This window comes from Mastigoproctus giganteus, chromosome 9, assembly GCF_048544385.1.
Source record: "Mastigoproctus giganteus isolate SK-2022 chromosome 9, ASM4854438v1, whole genome shotgun sequence".
Lineage (NCBI taxonomy): Eukaryota > Metazoa > Arthropoda > Arachnida > Uropygi > Thelyphonidae > Mastigoproctus > Mastigoproctus giganteus.
The window spans coordinates 190,729,806-190,746,508 of NC_143583.1; the positions used below are offsets into that span (position 1 = coordinate 190,729,806).

The following is a 16,703-nucleotide window of genomic DNA, read 5'->3' on the forward strand; positions in this document are numbered from 1 at the left end:
AAAAATATGGAAACAAGCTGTCGCCAGTCAAATGCCCCACAAAACCTCTAAGGTAATAAACAGCTACCTTACAGACAGAAGTGTCTCAGTATGTACAAGGTTCCAGGAATTGATACGCCCTGTGAATAAAGGCTGCCCGCAGGGTTCAATCCTTGGCCCTTTCTTTTGGAACATTGTTCTGGATGAATTTCTGGCCTTGGATCTGGGCCCCATGGAAAGCCTGGCCTTTGCAGATGACATGATTTTCCTTGTAAAAGGTAACTCAAGAGTGGTTGTAGAGCAAAGATCAAATGCCGCCCTCTTGCAGCTGCAGGAGTGGGCACAAATGCACATGCTCAAAATATCACCTGAAAAAACCAAACAAATACTTCTAAAAGGCAATTTGGACATAAGAAGACGTCCACAAATCAAAATTAACACAACCACTATAAAAATGGTAACAGAACTAATGGAGACAGAAAAAATGGAGACAGTATTTAAATTCTATACAGTGGGACCAACTGATGATGTTACCAACAGCAAACTCAAAATGGGAAGCATTCAAGGAACTAATCTTGGAGGCTACCAGGCTTTACATACCAACTAAGAAATATTGTTCAAGGTTTAGGCCTAAATGGTTGTCAGATGAACTAATGAAACATGTGGTAGAGAAGAAAAATGCATGGGATACATACAAATTAATGGGTGACATGGAAGCCTATGATAGATATAAGTTGGTCTGTAACCAAGTCACAAAGGAGATTAGGCAGGCAAAGGCAGACTACGAAAAATCCTTGGCAAAGGATGCAAAGAAAAACAGAAAAGAGTTCTTTACCTATTTAAACTCAAGAAGGAAAGGGATGAATCAGATTGGTCCACTGGATGTTGATGGTTCAACAGTTGAGGATCCTGCTCAGGTGGCTAACGATCTAAACGAGTATTTTGCATCTACATTCACACATGAGGAGTTATTCAGGAAGGGGAATGTCGTAGGTGAAGTAAACATTGGCAGTGAGCTAATTGATTTTCTAATAACTGAGAGGAAAGTGGAGGAGAAATTGTTGAGGATAAACATAAAAAAGGCACCCGGGGTGGATGGGATCTATCCAGTTATATTAAAGGAGGCAGCAAAGGAAGTAAGCAAACCCCTAGCCATAAATATGAGAGCTTCTTCGGACTCAGGGGAGGTACCCATAGACTGGAGATGTGCAAATGTAACCCCAATTCACAAAGTAGGATCAAAGGCTGACACAAGTAATTATAGACCTGTTAGTTTAACTTCTGTTCCAGGTAAATTAATGTAGGCACTGGTTAAAGAAGCACTGCAGGATCATCTAGACAAGAATTCAGTTATAGCTCAGATGCAGCATGGTTTTGTTAAGGGCAGGTCTTGCCTGACCAATCTGATTGGATACTATGATGTAGTCACAAAAGAACTGGATGCAGGGAATAACTTTGATATTATATATTTGGATCTTAGAAAGGCTTGACACTGTTGCACATGGAAGACTGCTGCACAAATTGGAGCAGTGTGGCATTGGAGGCAAATTGCTGCTATGGATAAGGGGATGGTTGAGCGGCAGAAGACAGAGAGTGGTAATCAATGGACACTGCTCAACGTGGACTAATGTTATTAGTGGAGTTCCTCAGGGTTCAGTGTTGGGTCCGTTGTTGTTTTCGGTGTTTATGAATGATATTGATGATGGGATATCAAGTTTAATGTCCAAGTTTGCAGATGATACAAAGGTTGGCAGGGTCGTTAAGGACACCACTGACGCTATGCTGCTGCAACAGGATCTGGAAAGGTTGAACAGATGGGCTGAGAGGTGGCAAATGAAGTTTAACATTGACAAATGTAAAGTACTACATATGGGAAACAGTAACCCCAGAGCAATGTATCAACTCTGCGGTACTACACTGACAGTGGTGGAGAATGAAAAGGACCTGGGGGTAATTGTGCAGGCAGATATGAAGTTCTCTGAGCAGTGCAGACGAGCTGCAAGAGTAGCTCATGGTGTCTTGTCAATGTTATACAGGAATTTTTCTAGCAGGGATAAGGAGGTGATTATTCCCTTGTATAAGGCAATGGTTAGGCCACATCTTGAGTACTGTATACAGGTCAGGAGGCCTCATTTCAAGAAGGATGTAGAGCTGCTGGAACGGGTACAGAGAAGGGCAACAAGATTAGTGAATGGAACAAAGTTGCTCTTACGAAGAAAGGCTTAAGTTTTGCAAATTACAGAGTCTGGAGACTAGGCACCGGCGAGGTGATCTGATAGAGGTGTATAAGGCTTTGAATGGTTTTGAGCATGCTCAATGCCAATGGGATTCTTTATCTTGCTCAGAATAATCACCTGAGAGGGCATAAATTCAAATTGAGGAAGGACAGATGTCAGATAGATGTGCGGAAATTTGCCTTTGGCCAGCGGGTGGTTGGTTGGTGGAACTGACTTCCATCACTTGTTGTTGAAGTTGATAGCCTAAACAAATTTAAGGCTCAACTGGACAGGTATTTCGAGCGAACGGAGGGGTGAAATGAGAGTGGTGTGTTTTTTTTTTTTTTTTTGGCTGATGCTGAATAAGCTTGTTTTCTTGCATCATATGCCTCTACTAATGGTAATGCTAATGCTAACTAAAATATCTTGGAGTGGTCTTTGATTCAAAATTTAACTTTTTACCCCCACTTGATCTACTTGGCGAAGAAAGTGAGAAATGCAGGTATGATTGCCAGGATCAGTCGAGCAGACTGGGGACTCGAAAGATCCTGGCAATCATATACAGTGCAATGTTCCTGCCTATTATCACCTATGGAGCCGGTGCGTGGTTCATCCGCTCGGCCATAGTAAGAAATAGGAATAAATTAGAATCGATACAAAGGACAATACTACTCACTATCCAGAGGCGCCTCCGTAGCCAGGTGGGAAGGAGCAGCACACGCTTCTTGATCAGACCGGGGTTCGAGACCGTCACCACCAAATACGGGGGATGCGGAAAGGTCAGGGAATGACCACCGCATATCCCGGAGCAATATGGCCTTAGTTGCTAATGCTCCTAAAAACTAAATAAACAAACAAACAAACAAACTCACTATCCAGAGCATGTCACACAGTAAGCACACCTGCACTACAGTTGCTGGCCGGAACTCTCCCAATTTACCTGGAAGTAGCCAAAAGAGGCTTATATTATAGATTTAAAAAGGCATACCCACAGAATTTCTGGGGGATAGCCCTTGACACAGCCAACACCTTCAATGATGAAAGAAAAAGAATAGCCACAAAGCTCCATGAGCTATGGCAAACAAAGTGGGAGCAGGAAACCAGAGCAGGAAACCACGGCTCCCTAAAGGCAAAACTAACCTCGTTAGGCCTGACCAATCACCCAAATTGCACCTGTGGCGAAAGTGAAGACTGGGCACACATTCCACATGAATGTATAATATATGACATCCCCAGAACAGAGCAAATAGCACAGATTGGTCCCCTTCCCAGGGGCGAAGAACATCTGTTCATCATAGAAGAGCAAAATTATAAAGCTTTTACATCTTTCATACAGAAAGTATTCGAAATGCGCAGAGCAATTCAAAGAATGGCAATTTAGCCCCCCAGCAATTAGACAATAATCAATAGTAAAATTGCTCAAGTTTCCCACCACACCCAGACAATGACTTAAAAACTGTTAGGATAACAGTATTCTGCACCCTGACAGAAACCTGACATAAGAAAACTCCCCAGGACTACCCTGCCATGTGTAGGAACCTGGGCCCCACACCAAATAAGTAACCATGTAGGGGAGGGAGATGTACAGGCAGCCAGGGTAAGCAGATTAACTGAAAAATATCAGTAAGCTAGTAGCAAGGGTATGCAATGTAGAATGAATGAATGAAAATAAAAGATTGAATGAAAATGAAAGATAGAATAAATAGGCTGGGCACTGAGTGAACTAGAAATTATGGTAAATGGGAATAAATGGCAGTTTTGGTGAAAGAAAGAGTGACCTAGCATGAGGGAAAGAGAGAGTGAATGGGAATGAGTGGAAGAGCAAATGTAATTGGCCGAAAGAATACAAAGTTAAAAATATCTTACATTACTTTACATATACTGTACTAACAAACATTTACTGACCACATAAACTCTATCACTGCATTCTTCCCTGGCCTGCAAAAAAAAAAAAAAAAAAAGTTGGGGCTGGGCCTGCACCACAACTAAAGATTAACAGTAAGTTGCAGTGCCCAGACAGTGCAGTGCAGAAAGTAAGAGTTGAATAAATGAGATGAGAGCTTGAAGAATGAATGAAAGTGTAAGCATGTGAGAAAAAGAACACAAACCATAAATGCTACAATTAAGTACCCACTAACCCTAGTTTTAATTAGTATTTAAATTTACACTACACATCATTGCATCTCCTCCTGGTGTGTGAGAAAAAGATGAATGAGTTGAGTGAAAAAAAAATAAAATAAATAAAAAAAATATATATATACATATATAAAAAACTTGGAAAAAAAATTATAAAATAAGAAAAAAGTATTAAAAAAAAAAGAATGCAAGTAGAGTGGTTAGTTAGTTAGTTAGTTATTTGGTTTTTAGGAGTATTAGCAACTAAGGCCATATTGCTCCGGGATATGCGGTGGTCATTCCCTGACCTTTCCGCATCCTCCATATTTGGTGGTGACTGGCTTGAACCCCGGTCTAATCAAGAAGCGTGTGCTACGCACTGCTGCTCCTTCCCACCTAGCTACGGAGGCACCCAGTAGAGTGAGAATGCAGATTATGAATGAAGTAAATGTGTCTCCCCCACCCCCTCGCCTGGTGGGTTCCCGACTGCCAGCTAATATATCCCACCCCCGAAGCGGGATGGGCAGCTTGACCTTCATACTGGATTCAACACCGACGAAGACATTCTTCTGCGGCTTTGCTGCCAATACACCATTGGCGATCTGAACTGGGTACTCTAACCTGGTTCCCTTTAAAATCCCATCCCCAGGCAGGGAAGGGAGGAGATGGATCTGTCTCCTCTTCTGCCTAGCCCCATACTTTGCCTGGTGGGGCTTGTCTCCACTGACCTCTTTGGGGATGCCTTCTCTAACATTCCTATTCTTCTATCTGTTTTCCCCCCAGTCTTCAGTCTTCCCCCTCTCTCACTAAATCAACCGAGTACAGCCTTAACAATGCCGCCAAATTCTAATCAATGTCTAAATTCTACCGGTTTCCTTAACTGTAGCATTTATGGTTTGTTTTCTTTTTTTCACACGCTTACACTTTTATTCATTCTTCTAACTCTCATCTCATTTATTCGACTCTTACTTTCTGCACTGCACTCTCTGGGCACCGCCAATTACTGTTATTCTTCAGTTGTGGTGCAGGCCTAGCCACAATTTTTTTTTTTTTTTTTTTTTTTGCAGGCCAGGGGAGAATGCAGTGATAGTGTTTATGTGGTTAGTAAATGTTTGTTAGTACAGTATATATATAAAGTAATGTAAGTTATTTTTAACTTAGTATTCTTTTGGCCAATTACATTTGCTCTTCCACTCATTCCCATTCATTCTCTCTTTCTCTCATGCTAGGTTACTTATTTCACCAAAACTGCCATTTATTCCATTTTACTGTAATTCCTAGTTCACTCAATGCCCAGCCTATTTATTCTATTTTTCGTTCATTCATTCTATCTTTCATTTTCATTCATTCATTCTACATTGCATCTCCTTGCTACTAGCTTACTGATATTTTTCAGTTAATCTGCTTCCCTGGCTGCCTGTACATCTTCCTCCCCTACATGGTTACTTATTTGGTGTGGCGCCCCCAGGTTCCTACACATGGCCGGGTAGTCCTGGGGAGTTTTGTTATGTCAGGTTTCTGTCAGGGTGCAGAATACTGCTATCCTAACAGTTTTTAAGTCATCGTCTGGGCGTGGTGGGAAACTTGGGCAATTTTACTATTGATTATTGTTTAATTGCTGGGGGGCTAATTTGCCATTCTTTGGATTGCTCTGCGCATTTCGAATACTTTCTGTGTGAAAGATGTAAAAGCTTTATAATTTTGCTCTTCTATGATGAACAGATGTTCTTTCTGTGTGAAAGATGTAAAAGCTTTATAATGATGAACAGATGTTCTTCTCCCCTGGGAAGGGGACCAATCTGTGCTATTAGCTCTGTTCTGGGGATGTCATATATTATACATTCATATAGAATGTGTGCTCAGTCTTCACTTTCGCCACAGGTGCAGTGTGGTCATCGGTCAGCCCTAAGGAGGTTAGTTCGCCTTTCGGGAGCCGTGACCTGTCAATATAAATGTTGTAAAAAGTCCAGGGGCATACCACTTAGGTGGCTTTGGGCTAACCATTGACACCCGTGGCAGAAACCGTTTGGTAACCAGACCTCTGGTTTCCTGCTCCCACTTTGTTTGCCATAGTTCATGGAGCTTTGTGGCTATTCTTTTTCTTTCATCATTGAAGGTGTTGGTTGTATCAAGGGCTATCCCCAGAAATTCTGTAGGTATGCCCTTTTTAAATCTATAATATAAGCCTCTTTTGGCTACTTCCATGTAAAATAGGAGAGTTCCGGCCAGCAACTGTAGTGCAGGTGTGTTTACTGTGCGACATGCTCTGGTAATAGTGAGTAGTATTGTCCTTTGTATCTCGCAGTACTGTACGTTACTGCAAGAATCACTTAAATTTTAGTCGGGTGGTCAGTTAAATTCACCGGGTGGTGTACCCATTCGATAGGTCCTGGAGAAGATAGGCACTGTTCATGCTTGACTGGTTTAGTTTTGGATCTTGCCTAGGTGTAATTTTATTTCACTTTCTAAGTTTCAGTAAACATTATAGAATAGTTGGCTACGTACAGAAATGATGCAATTGCACTTGTTATAGAATAGTTGGCTACGTACAGAAATGATGCAATTGCACTTACTTGTATACTAGTTTCAATAAACGTAATTATCCAAAAATTACATCAGTTGGCATACTTTGTATGACGGGAGTACACAACACGGAGATGGGGGAAACCCCTTGGGCCATTAGACAATGAACACTTTACACTTTGTATGACTGAGAAATTTGAACATTTTGTGGAAAAGTACTTACAAGCTGTATTAAATTCATATACTGCACTTATGGGAAGTCTGATCGCCAATATGGCTGCATTACTGTATGGTCGCATGTTATTCGCGTCCAAGATCTTTAGTTGTAAATGTGTATTCTAAGTGCTTTTTAAACCAAGGAAAGTGCCAATCAGGAATATAAACAACAGGTATCCACAGAGGAACTCGCTGGTGAGAAAACTTTTGCATTTTACTTGGGAGTTTAGTCTGGTTGAAGCATTATTATCTCTATCCTTTGTTGCCAGACCTCATGGTCACCTGAGGTCATATGGCTGACAACAGGTCTATAGAGAGGCTGCCAATATAATGCAGCGGCCACATTTCAACTTGACACCTTGAATGGGGAGGTGCCCCCAACTAGTGTACACCGAATAACTACTGTGCCACATCAAATTGTGTCCAAATTAAGCATATTATATGAGAGAAATATGTATAACAGTAACTTCCCCCACCAATATAACCTGATACTGGTGATGTCTGAACTTTTTTTCTGGAGCATCCCATAGACTTTTGTAAGCCACCATTGAATTTGCCACCCCCAGAAACCCTTTGGAGAAGTAATCCTGTTCTCCTAGGGGCATTTTTGCATTTGGCTTCTCCCCCCCCCCCCAAGTGTCATTGGGGATAGCCCAAAACTTTGAAGACATTGTGCACCAACAATACAGCTATGGACTTGTGGTATCTCGACTGTCATCTTTTGAACAGATCTAGTTGAAAATACTAAAGCATTCCCGATAATCTGATTCCTTCTGATTATTCGGAATCCGCAAAAATGGAAGGGAGACCTGATAAATTCAAGGATTCCCATACGTAATTTCAAAACGATGATCTGGTCATCATAGACCAGCCTGATGAGATTGAGGATGCCCGCTCAGGGGCCACCCAAAACAAGAGAAAAAATCGTAAACAAACGTCCCTAAATCAGAAAGGGAGACTCGCTTGCAAGCGAAAGCAAGAGAATAACTGGAACCAGTTGCACCCCAAAGAGATATAAATGAGGATAAACAGCAGGAGCACCTCCGGACCACACGCTCTCCTTTGGGCAGCGTGTGGTCCAGAGGAGCAGTCTATGAGAAAACCCTCATATTGAAAACGCCCCTAGAACATATTTTTAAGGACAATCCCAATCGGGTATACACAGGACTGATGTCGCAAATAGTGACCATATTTCACAAAATGGAGACTATCCTCCATGGCACATATGTAGAAAGCCAAAAGCTATTGCATAGCTACAAGAATATAAAGAATACGGGGCAAAACAAATACCACAGTGCGACCCGACATATTCAGAAGCGATGAGGATTCCAATAGCAACGGAAACCCAACCGATCACAGAGACGCACCAGAAGAGGAAAACACTGTTACCAACACCAAACCTGGTGATACTCCGACCAAAGGAGACAGGAAAGATCCCCTCTAGTGAGGAATTAAAAACAAAAGTAATTAGTAATATGAGGGAGAACCTTCAAAAATACAAGAATAAAAAGAATATGGAAGATTAGAATACGGAAGATAAAGATACGGAAGAATACAGAAGATAAAAAGGGAACACAGTGAGTGGGCGGAGTTACAATCCGTCAATCACTGCTTTCCCCCTCTTCTCCTTGCCGCCATTTTGAAGGGTGCACCATCAACTAAATATTAACCACAAAGTCTTTTCATTGTGGGTGAACCAGTTTGCTGAGAAATGCCAGAGATTTAAAAGTGTGTGGGAATTGTTCCTCTGGTCACTTAGTCGTTGGACCCCTACTGAGGCCCAACGTTGCCCCACTTACACCCCATGGAGGTCGACCAGGAACCCAGTTCTTTAGATTCACTCTGGCAAGTCCTGCCACTTAATTTCCTGGGATTTTGTTGGCTAGGACCTATAAAAAAAAAAAAATCTTAGGTTTGCTAGGCAGAGTTTTGGGCATAAGGTAATTTTATCATGTTAAGTTTTTGATGTGTATGCCTGCCCATGCCCCACTGAAAACTGGGGCTATATATCTACTCTTTTTCTTGTCTTTATGGTGTCATTGTACCGGTTTCTGATTTGTTTATATCTTTTCCTCAGGGCTTCACCTCATTTGCTGGCCATGTTCTTTGGGACATCTGGAAGTCCTTCCTACTCTTGTTCATTTGTCGCCGGAGCATGGCAATGTCCCGGGTCCATCAGGGGACCGCACCCAGCTGGGAGTGTTTCTTCCTGATAGTTTGGTTGCTGATGTCTATCATCAGTTTAGTAGTTGCCTTCTGCAGTTTGTTCCGATTATTCTGTGGATCCAGGGATGGAGGTTTGTTGTTAACCACTGTAGTTAGTAGTTCTTTGTATTAGGGCTAATCTGCCTTGGCAACTATGTATCTGTAGCATGTTTGCATATCTGATGTTGTTCTTGGCAACGTTCTTGTTACTTTGCAGGTGATGACTTGGTGGTCCGAGGTGGTCCAAGCGTTCTCCACCCTCCAGTCGGTCACATGGTTTGCCAGGTTCCTAGTTGCTAGGGTAATTTTGATGGTGGCCTCCCAGAGGGTGTTGCAGAATGTTGCCAACTGGTGCAGTTGGTTCAGTATAGCAAACTGGGATCCTATCAGATAGTTTGAGTTGCTGCCCATTTGCTGTTCCTCTTCTGTTGGCAGTAGCGCTGTGTCATAGTGGTGAGCGACAGTTTACATCCACTCCTATAATTATTTTTCATTTGGTAGACAGTTTTGGAGATGGTGTGCGTTGTTGACTGTGGTCTATTTCCTGTCCTGCTGTAAAGAGCCACTACATATAGGGAGCCTAGTGCTGTAATGAGCTGGGCACAGGCAGCCCAAGTCGTGCACAGTTGAGTTATTTTTGTTGCAGTGATATGGGTGTTTCTGACTGGGACTGCTACCCATGGAGTGTCCTCATCCGTGTGGATGGCCTTATATTGTAGCAGATATCTCACCACCCATTTTGTGTGAATGTATGGCTCCTATGCAATATGATTACGTCTGTGTCTTCCTCATCAGCCCTGACCCAGATTTGGTCTGCCACTGTTTTGGCTTGTTGCATGTTAGTCTGAATTATCTTAATCATTGCTGTATTATATTTCTATAATACTATTTTAGTATATGCTTTTGGCTTTAAGGTAGACCAGGCACTTGGGGTCCTTGATTGAATGCGCATGTTCCATTTTCATTGCCTTACAGTTAGCACAGGTGGGTTCCTTGTCTTTGTGGACAGTCTTTAAAGGTGTGTCCCTTCTCTGTGCAGTGTCCACAAGTTGAAACCGTCTGGGTGCAGACATGTGTAGTGTGTCCGAACTTGCAGCATCTAAAGCATTTTGGAAACACCACTGCTCCCGAAAGCGGTAACTGCCCCACTCAATATATACCCTTATCCTGTCTTTTAAGACTTGCCATGCTTCCAGTATAAGCTCCATGCTCCAGTTTTTTATTCCTCCTCTTGCTTTTATATGAAACTTTGGGATTATTACTTCATGTGTTTCCTTGTCTGGTATTTCCCTTTGCAGATTCCTGAGGTAGAGCTCTTTGGTCAGCTGGGCTGCTGTGACTTTTGGGTTGACATCATAAATTATTATTGACTGTCCCTTCCTTTTGGCTGGCCGAGCCATTAATCCGAGCGTGTCTACCTTGGGGTTTTCTATGATACGCTGTATTTCTCGTCTAGTTTCAGTTTAAGGTTAAGATTTAGTTGCTGGTGCACCCTTCAAAATGGTGGCGAGGAGAAGAGGGGGAAAGCAGTGATTGACGGATTGTGACTCCGCCCACTCACTGCGTTCCCGCTATTCTCCTCAGCAAACGGTACTAGGTGACATGCGGGTGGCACAGCAACAAATACGGCGGCTGAAAACAGGATAAATCCAATAATGTCAAAAGTTCAAGTTACAAAAATACGGTTTTCGTGGATCACAAAATATCACGTGACATTTGAATAAGTCGGATAGAACCGAAAAGAAAAAAAAAGGGGGGGGGGAAGGTAATTTTCGCGAAAGAAAAGGAATGGCAAATGAACAATTATTAAAAATAAAACAAACAAAAATGCACGTTTTTCTAAGCTATATTTTACAAGCATTAACAATGAGATTGGCTGAAAAGGAAAAAAAATAATAATAAAACAGTAATTTTTAAGGAAATTTAAATAGGGGGATTATTATTTTTAGGGCAATTATTTTTAGTGCAAATAGGGGATCATTTTTTTTTTTTTTTTTTTCCTGAGACCCCCGTTTCTGTGGGGGCTTCTGCCCCCACACCCCCGATATACATATTATTCAGCCTTTTCCAAAACCAAACTTTTCTTTTTTTTTTGTTTGTTTAAAAAAAATTCGCGCCACGTGCAGCCCTTGATTCTTCTCACCCGTACATTACTAGACGGGGATCCCGATCCCCTGCCTTTCTGCTCGAACATGAAAAAACAAGTAATTAGTATTATTTGTATAACAAAAATTAACACCACGTGCAACACTGAAAATTGCTGATGTCCGTCAACAGAAATGCTAAAAGGACAGAAATCACGCACCTTATCATTCGAATTATGTTTTCTAAACGATCCAACACTTTCGCGCTAATATTTTGCAGGAATAAATCATCAGTTGAAGAGCAAGAAGGCAAAGCAAAAAATTAATCACAAGCAATCTAATAATCACTGATCTAAAATCTAAAAAAAAAAAATAACACCACATGGAACATTGAAAAAAAAATTAACACCATGGGCAACACTGAAAATTGCTGATGCCCAACAGAAATGCTAAAAAGACAGAAAACCACTCGCCTCAACAATCGAATTATATTTTCAAAACAACCCAACATTTTTGAACTAATATTTCGCAGGGAAAAAAAAAAAAAAAATCACCCAATACAACAGACACCCGTCTCAACCAAGGGAAACCAAAGAGTAAGTCACTAACAATCGAATACACAAATAGGGGGATATTTTTTTTTCTGGGGGGCCTTTGCCCCCACACCCCCGATATACGTATTATTCAGCCTTTTCCAAAACCAAACAACTTTTCTTTTTTTGTTTTATAATTACACATCGATAAAATTAAATAATATGCTAATCAAGTATTAACACCACGTGACATTTCTAACACCGAAATTCATAACACGGGTGACACGCACGGCGTGGCACGCGTGCCAGATGTTTCCGTATGTTCAGGAGAACACGTGACACTGGGCGAAGTCAGCACCCGTCAATCACTGCCGTGTTGGCGAGTGTAGAGAGGGTGCACAGAGTACTAAATCTTAGCCGACTTTGTTGCATTGTGGCAGTCTTCTTAAAATGTTTGAGTTGCTGGATTTATAAACTAGAATACAAAAAGATAAATAATTGAATCCAATAACAAAAAGAAATTATTGAATACAAATTTGATAATTCAGTTGAATACAAAAGCAAAAAGATAAATCGAGTGCAAATATGACCATGCACGTGCGCATTGTATCTCCTCATCCATTTTTTTTTTTTTTTTTTTCCCCATTTCATAATTTCTCTTTCAGCAGTGCAGCCCATGCAAATCATTAGAAATGTTTTGTTCATTCAACTCTGCAGACTTCAGAAAAGCATAAATGAACAGGGTAGTCTTGTCCTTTTGTCTGAATATCTAGACATGGCACTTAAACTTATCTACCTTTCTCTTATTCATTAACATTTTTTTATTATTATTTGTCTTTACTATATTTTTTTGTCTTTTATATCTATTGTTATTTGTTTTAGGGTGGAACTGTGATTGGAAGTGCTCGATGCAAAGATTTCCGTGAGCGAGAAGGTAGGCTGAAAGCTGCTGCTAATCTATTAAGGCACAACATCACAGACCTTATTGTAATTGGTGGTGATGGCAGTTTGACTGGTGCCAACTTATTTCGTCAAGACTGGCCTGGACTTCTTGATGAATTGGTAGCAAGAGGTATTTGGTTTTCAGAAAGATTACTTTATTGACTATAAAACTGGGAAGAAATTGTTTTTAAAAAATTTGATTTTTACCAATGTTAAGGAAGCAGTTTAAGAGTAAAATATATGCACTGAGTGTCCACTTTCTTAGGTATCCCTACCTAATAGCGAGTAGGTCCCTTTTTCGCCTTCAGAAACAGGCTAGATTTCCTTGTGGTAAGGACTCAATGAGCTGTCAGAAGTGTGCTACAGGGATGCTAGTCCAAGTTGACTCATCTGTTTTTCACAGTCACTTCAAATTGGATAATAGCATATTTCTACTCAGAAGAGCTCATTCCATTTCATCCCAGTGGTGTGCAATTGAGTTGATCTGATGATTTGGCACTGCAGTAGGCTAAATTCACTCATGTTACTGGAACCAGCTTTGTATAATTCTGGAATTGTGATGTGATATGCTATTCTGTTGGAAGAACCCATTCACACTGCATGGATACACTGCAATTGTGAAGGCATTCTGCAAGGGGCTTATTGTACACCTGGTTGGAAACAATTTCCGGATGACCTGTGGCATTTAAATGTTGCTTCGCTGGTATCAAGGGACCTAGTGTGCACCACGAAAAGACTCCCCACTCCATTACACTGCCACTACCATTTTGCATTGTCGACATCTGGCAAGATGGCTGTATGGACTCGTACTGTTTTTGCCATATTGTGGTCCTTCCATCAGTTTGAAACAGCAGAAACTGGGATTTGCCATACCTGGCAACATTTTTCACATCCCCCAGTGTTGGTGTTGCTCAACCATACTGCCTTGTGTTTTGCACAGAAGTGGAATCTGGTTTATTCATTCAAATTTCAGCCCAAATATGACAAAAAAAGCTTTTCAGATAACCAATAAACCTGAATCTAAAAATAAGCCACTTGTTATACTCTTTACTGAAATGCGTGTTATTGGTGAGGTATCACAACTGATATCTGACTAATAACAAGGTATGATATTTTATGTTATGCAAGCAGAAAGACTGTACATTATGGCCTAAACTGCCAAATGCACCATTAAAAATCAAATCCAATTAATCAAGCATTCTGAAATGCCTGTTTGGTTACCACTGTTGTTCTACTGGCTTACTTGTAATTTGATTGACTCCAACCTTTCTGTTACATTTCAGAAGACTTGTCAGCTTCTGCCTTTGGCCTCTTGCATTAATGAGCTGTTTCTGACTGCAGGATTGCCATTCGATGGATGTTATTTAGTTATTGGCTAATCACAATACACACAAGGTACAGCTGTATTTGCAATCAGCAGAGTTGCAGTGTCTGAGATACTTTGTACTGGTGTCTGGCCTGACTACTGTACCATGTTAAAAATTGCTTAAATCTTTTGCCTTGCCATTCTTTCATTGAATTGCACATAAAGTGCATCCCTATACAGGGTGTCTCAAAAATATTGGTACAAACATTTAGGGGAGGTAGGTAACATCTAAAGGAATGTGAATCGCATAGGAACCCATAATCGGAAACGTCACCGTAAGTCGGTAGACGGCGCTGTTCATCAGTTCGCGAGAGGGAAAATTTCTGGTTTACTCATTCAAGCAGTAGTCGCTGCACGAAGAGCATCCATTGATATACAAACTGTGAGCTGGCAGACATGCACCTAGTGTATGGATTGGCAGAGGGCAATGGACGAGCCACTCAACGAATTTATGGAGAACACTTCCCAGACAGACATGTACCGGACCACCATTTGTTTGCATGGGTGCATCAAAATTTGTGCGATTATGGATCATTTAGAGGTAACAGGAGTAGTGCAGGCAGAACACGTTCGACGCGAACTCCCGCCATGGAAGAAAGTGTGTTGAATGTCGTCCAGAATAATCCTACTACCAGCACACGTGCCGGTGTCTCTGCCTTAGGAGTGTCTTGTTGCAGTGTGCAGCGTGTCTGGCACGACAATTCCTCACACCCCTTTCATCTCCAAAGGGTTCAGTTACTGCTCCCCCAAGATCATCCTGCACGTGTGGCTTCTGTGCAGTGGTTTCTCCAAGAAAGTGTTCAAGACTTGAATTTTTCAGCCTATGTTTTGTTAACGGATGAGGCTTATTTCACTTGGGAAGGCTTGTTCAATCAGCACAATGCTCATGTGTGGGCTTACAACAACCCACCCGGTGTGTGCTCCCATGCGGCACACAACATCGCTTTGCAATAAATGTGTGGGCAGGTATGGTCGGTGACTGCTTAGTCGGCCCATACTTGTTACCATCCCACATGATCTCTGCTAAATATCAGATCTTTCTTGAACAAGTTCTACCAGGGTTACTTGGCAATGTTCCATCAAATGTGAGACGCAACATTTGGTTTCATCATGACGGGACCGCTGCCCATTATGGAAAGTGTGTTCGTGACCATTTGAACAGGTGTTTTGGGCGTCGATGGATTGGCTGTGGTGGACCAATTGCCTGGCCCCCACGCTCACCTGATTTATCGAGCCTTGATTTCTTTCTGTGGGGGGCCCTCAAATCTATCATGTATGAATCGCCTGTGGAGATAGAAATGGGTCTCGTGGCGAGATTCGTCTGCACTGCTGCTACTGTCAAAGAAACTCCAGGTGAGTTTGACTGTGTCCACCAATCCATGCTGCGTCAGTGTCACGCATGCATCGCGTCTCATGGTGGAACCTTCGAGCATCTGTTGTAATATTATGTCAAATAAATGTTTGCAAATAATTACTGTCTTGTGTCATTTCTGCTTCTTGTGCCTCTGCTACTACTTTCCTGTGACATAGTAGTGGCATGTGATGCAAGAAAGCAAGTGTATGAGCTTATGCAGCATCAGCCAAAAAAAAAAAAAAAATCACACCATTCCCTCCAAATGCCTGTCCAGTTATTCTTAAATTTATTCCTATCAACTTCCACAACAACAGATGGAAGTTTGTTCCAGCAATTAACCACCCGCTGGTTAAAGGCAAATTTCCACACATCTATTCTACATCTGTCCTTTCTTAATTTGAATTTATGCCACCTTAGGTTCATAAAATGAACAAGTGGAAGGATCCCATCAGAATTCAGCGTGCTCAACCCATTCAAGGCCTTATACACCTCAATCAGATTAACGCGCAGGTGCCTAGTCTCCAGCCACTGCAATTTGCAGAACTTAAGCCTTTCTTGGTAAGAGAATCCCTTCATTCCCCTCACCAATCTTGTTGCCCTTCTCTGCACACGCTCAAGCAAATCTACGTCCTTCCTAAAATGAGGCCTCCAGACCTGTACACAGTACTCAAGGCGTGACCTGACCATTGCCTTATACAAAGGGACAATCACCTCCTTTTCCCTGCTAGCAAAATTCCTATATATCATTGACAAAACCCCATGACCTGCCCTGGCAGCCTGTCTGCATTGCTCAGAAAACTTCATATCTGACTGCACAATTACTCCCAGGTCTTTTTCATTTTCTACCACCTTAAGTGTAGTACCACACAGTTGGTACGTTTCTCTAGGGTTACTTCTACCCATATGCAGTACTTTGCATTTGTCAAGGTTAAACTTCAGTTGCCACTTCTTAGCCCATCTGCCCAAATTATCTAGATCCTGTTGCAGTAGCACACTGCCATTACTGTCATTAACAACCCTGCCAACCTTTGTATCATCTGCAAACTTCGACATTAAGCCTGATATACCTTCATCAATATCATTGATAAATATACAAAACAACAGTGGACCCAACACCGAACCCTGTGGGACTCCACTAATAACTTAGTCCACGAAGAGCAGCACCCATTG

At 41.7% G+C, this 16,703-nt stretch overlaps 1 protein-coding gene across 2 annotated transcripts in view; it reads left to right on the forward strand.

The window, feature by feature from the left end:
- Positions 1-16,703, forward strand: part of LOC150080975 (ATP-dependent 6-phosphofructokinase-like) — a 303,293-nt gene that overhangs the window by 30,693 nt on the left and 255,897 nt on the right. For both annotated transcript variants that reach the window (XM_090381722.1, XM_090381723.1), the window contains exon 3: positions 12,754-12,943. In XM_090381722.1, coding sequence (XP_090237848.1) covers positions 12,754-12,943 — 190 coding nt within the window. The remainder of the gene's footprint in view (positions 1-12,753; positions 12,944-16,703) is intronic.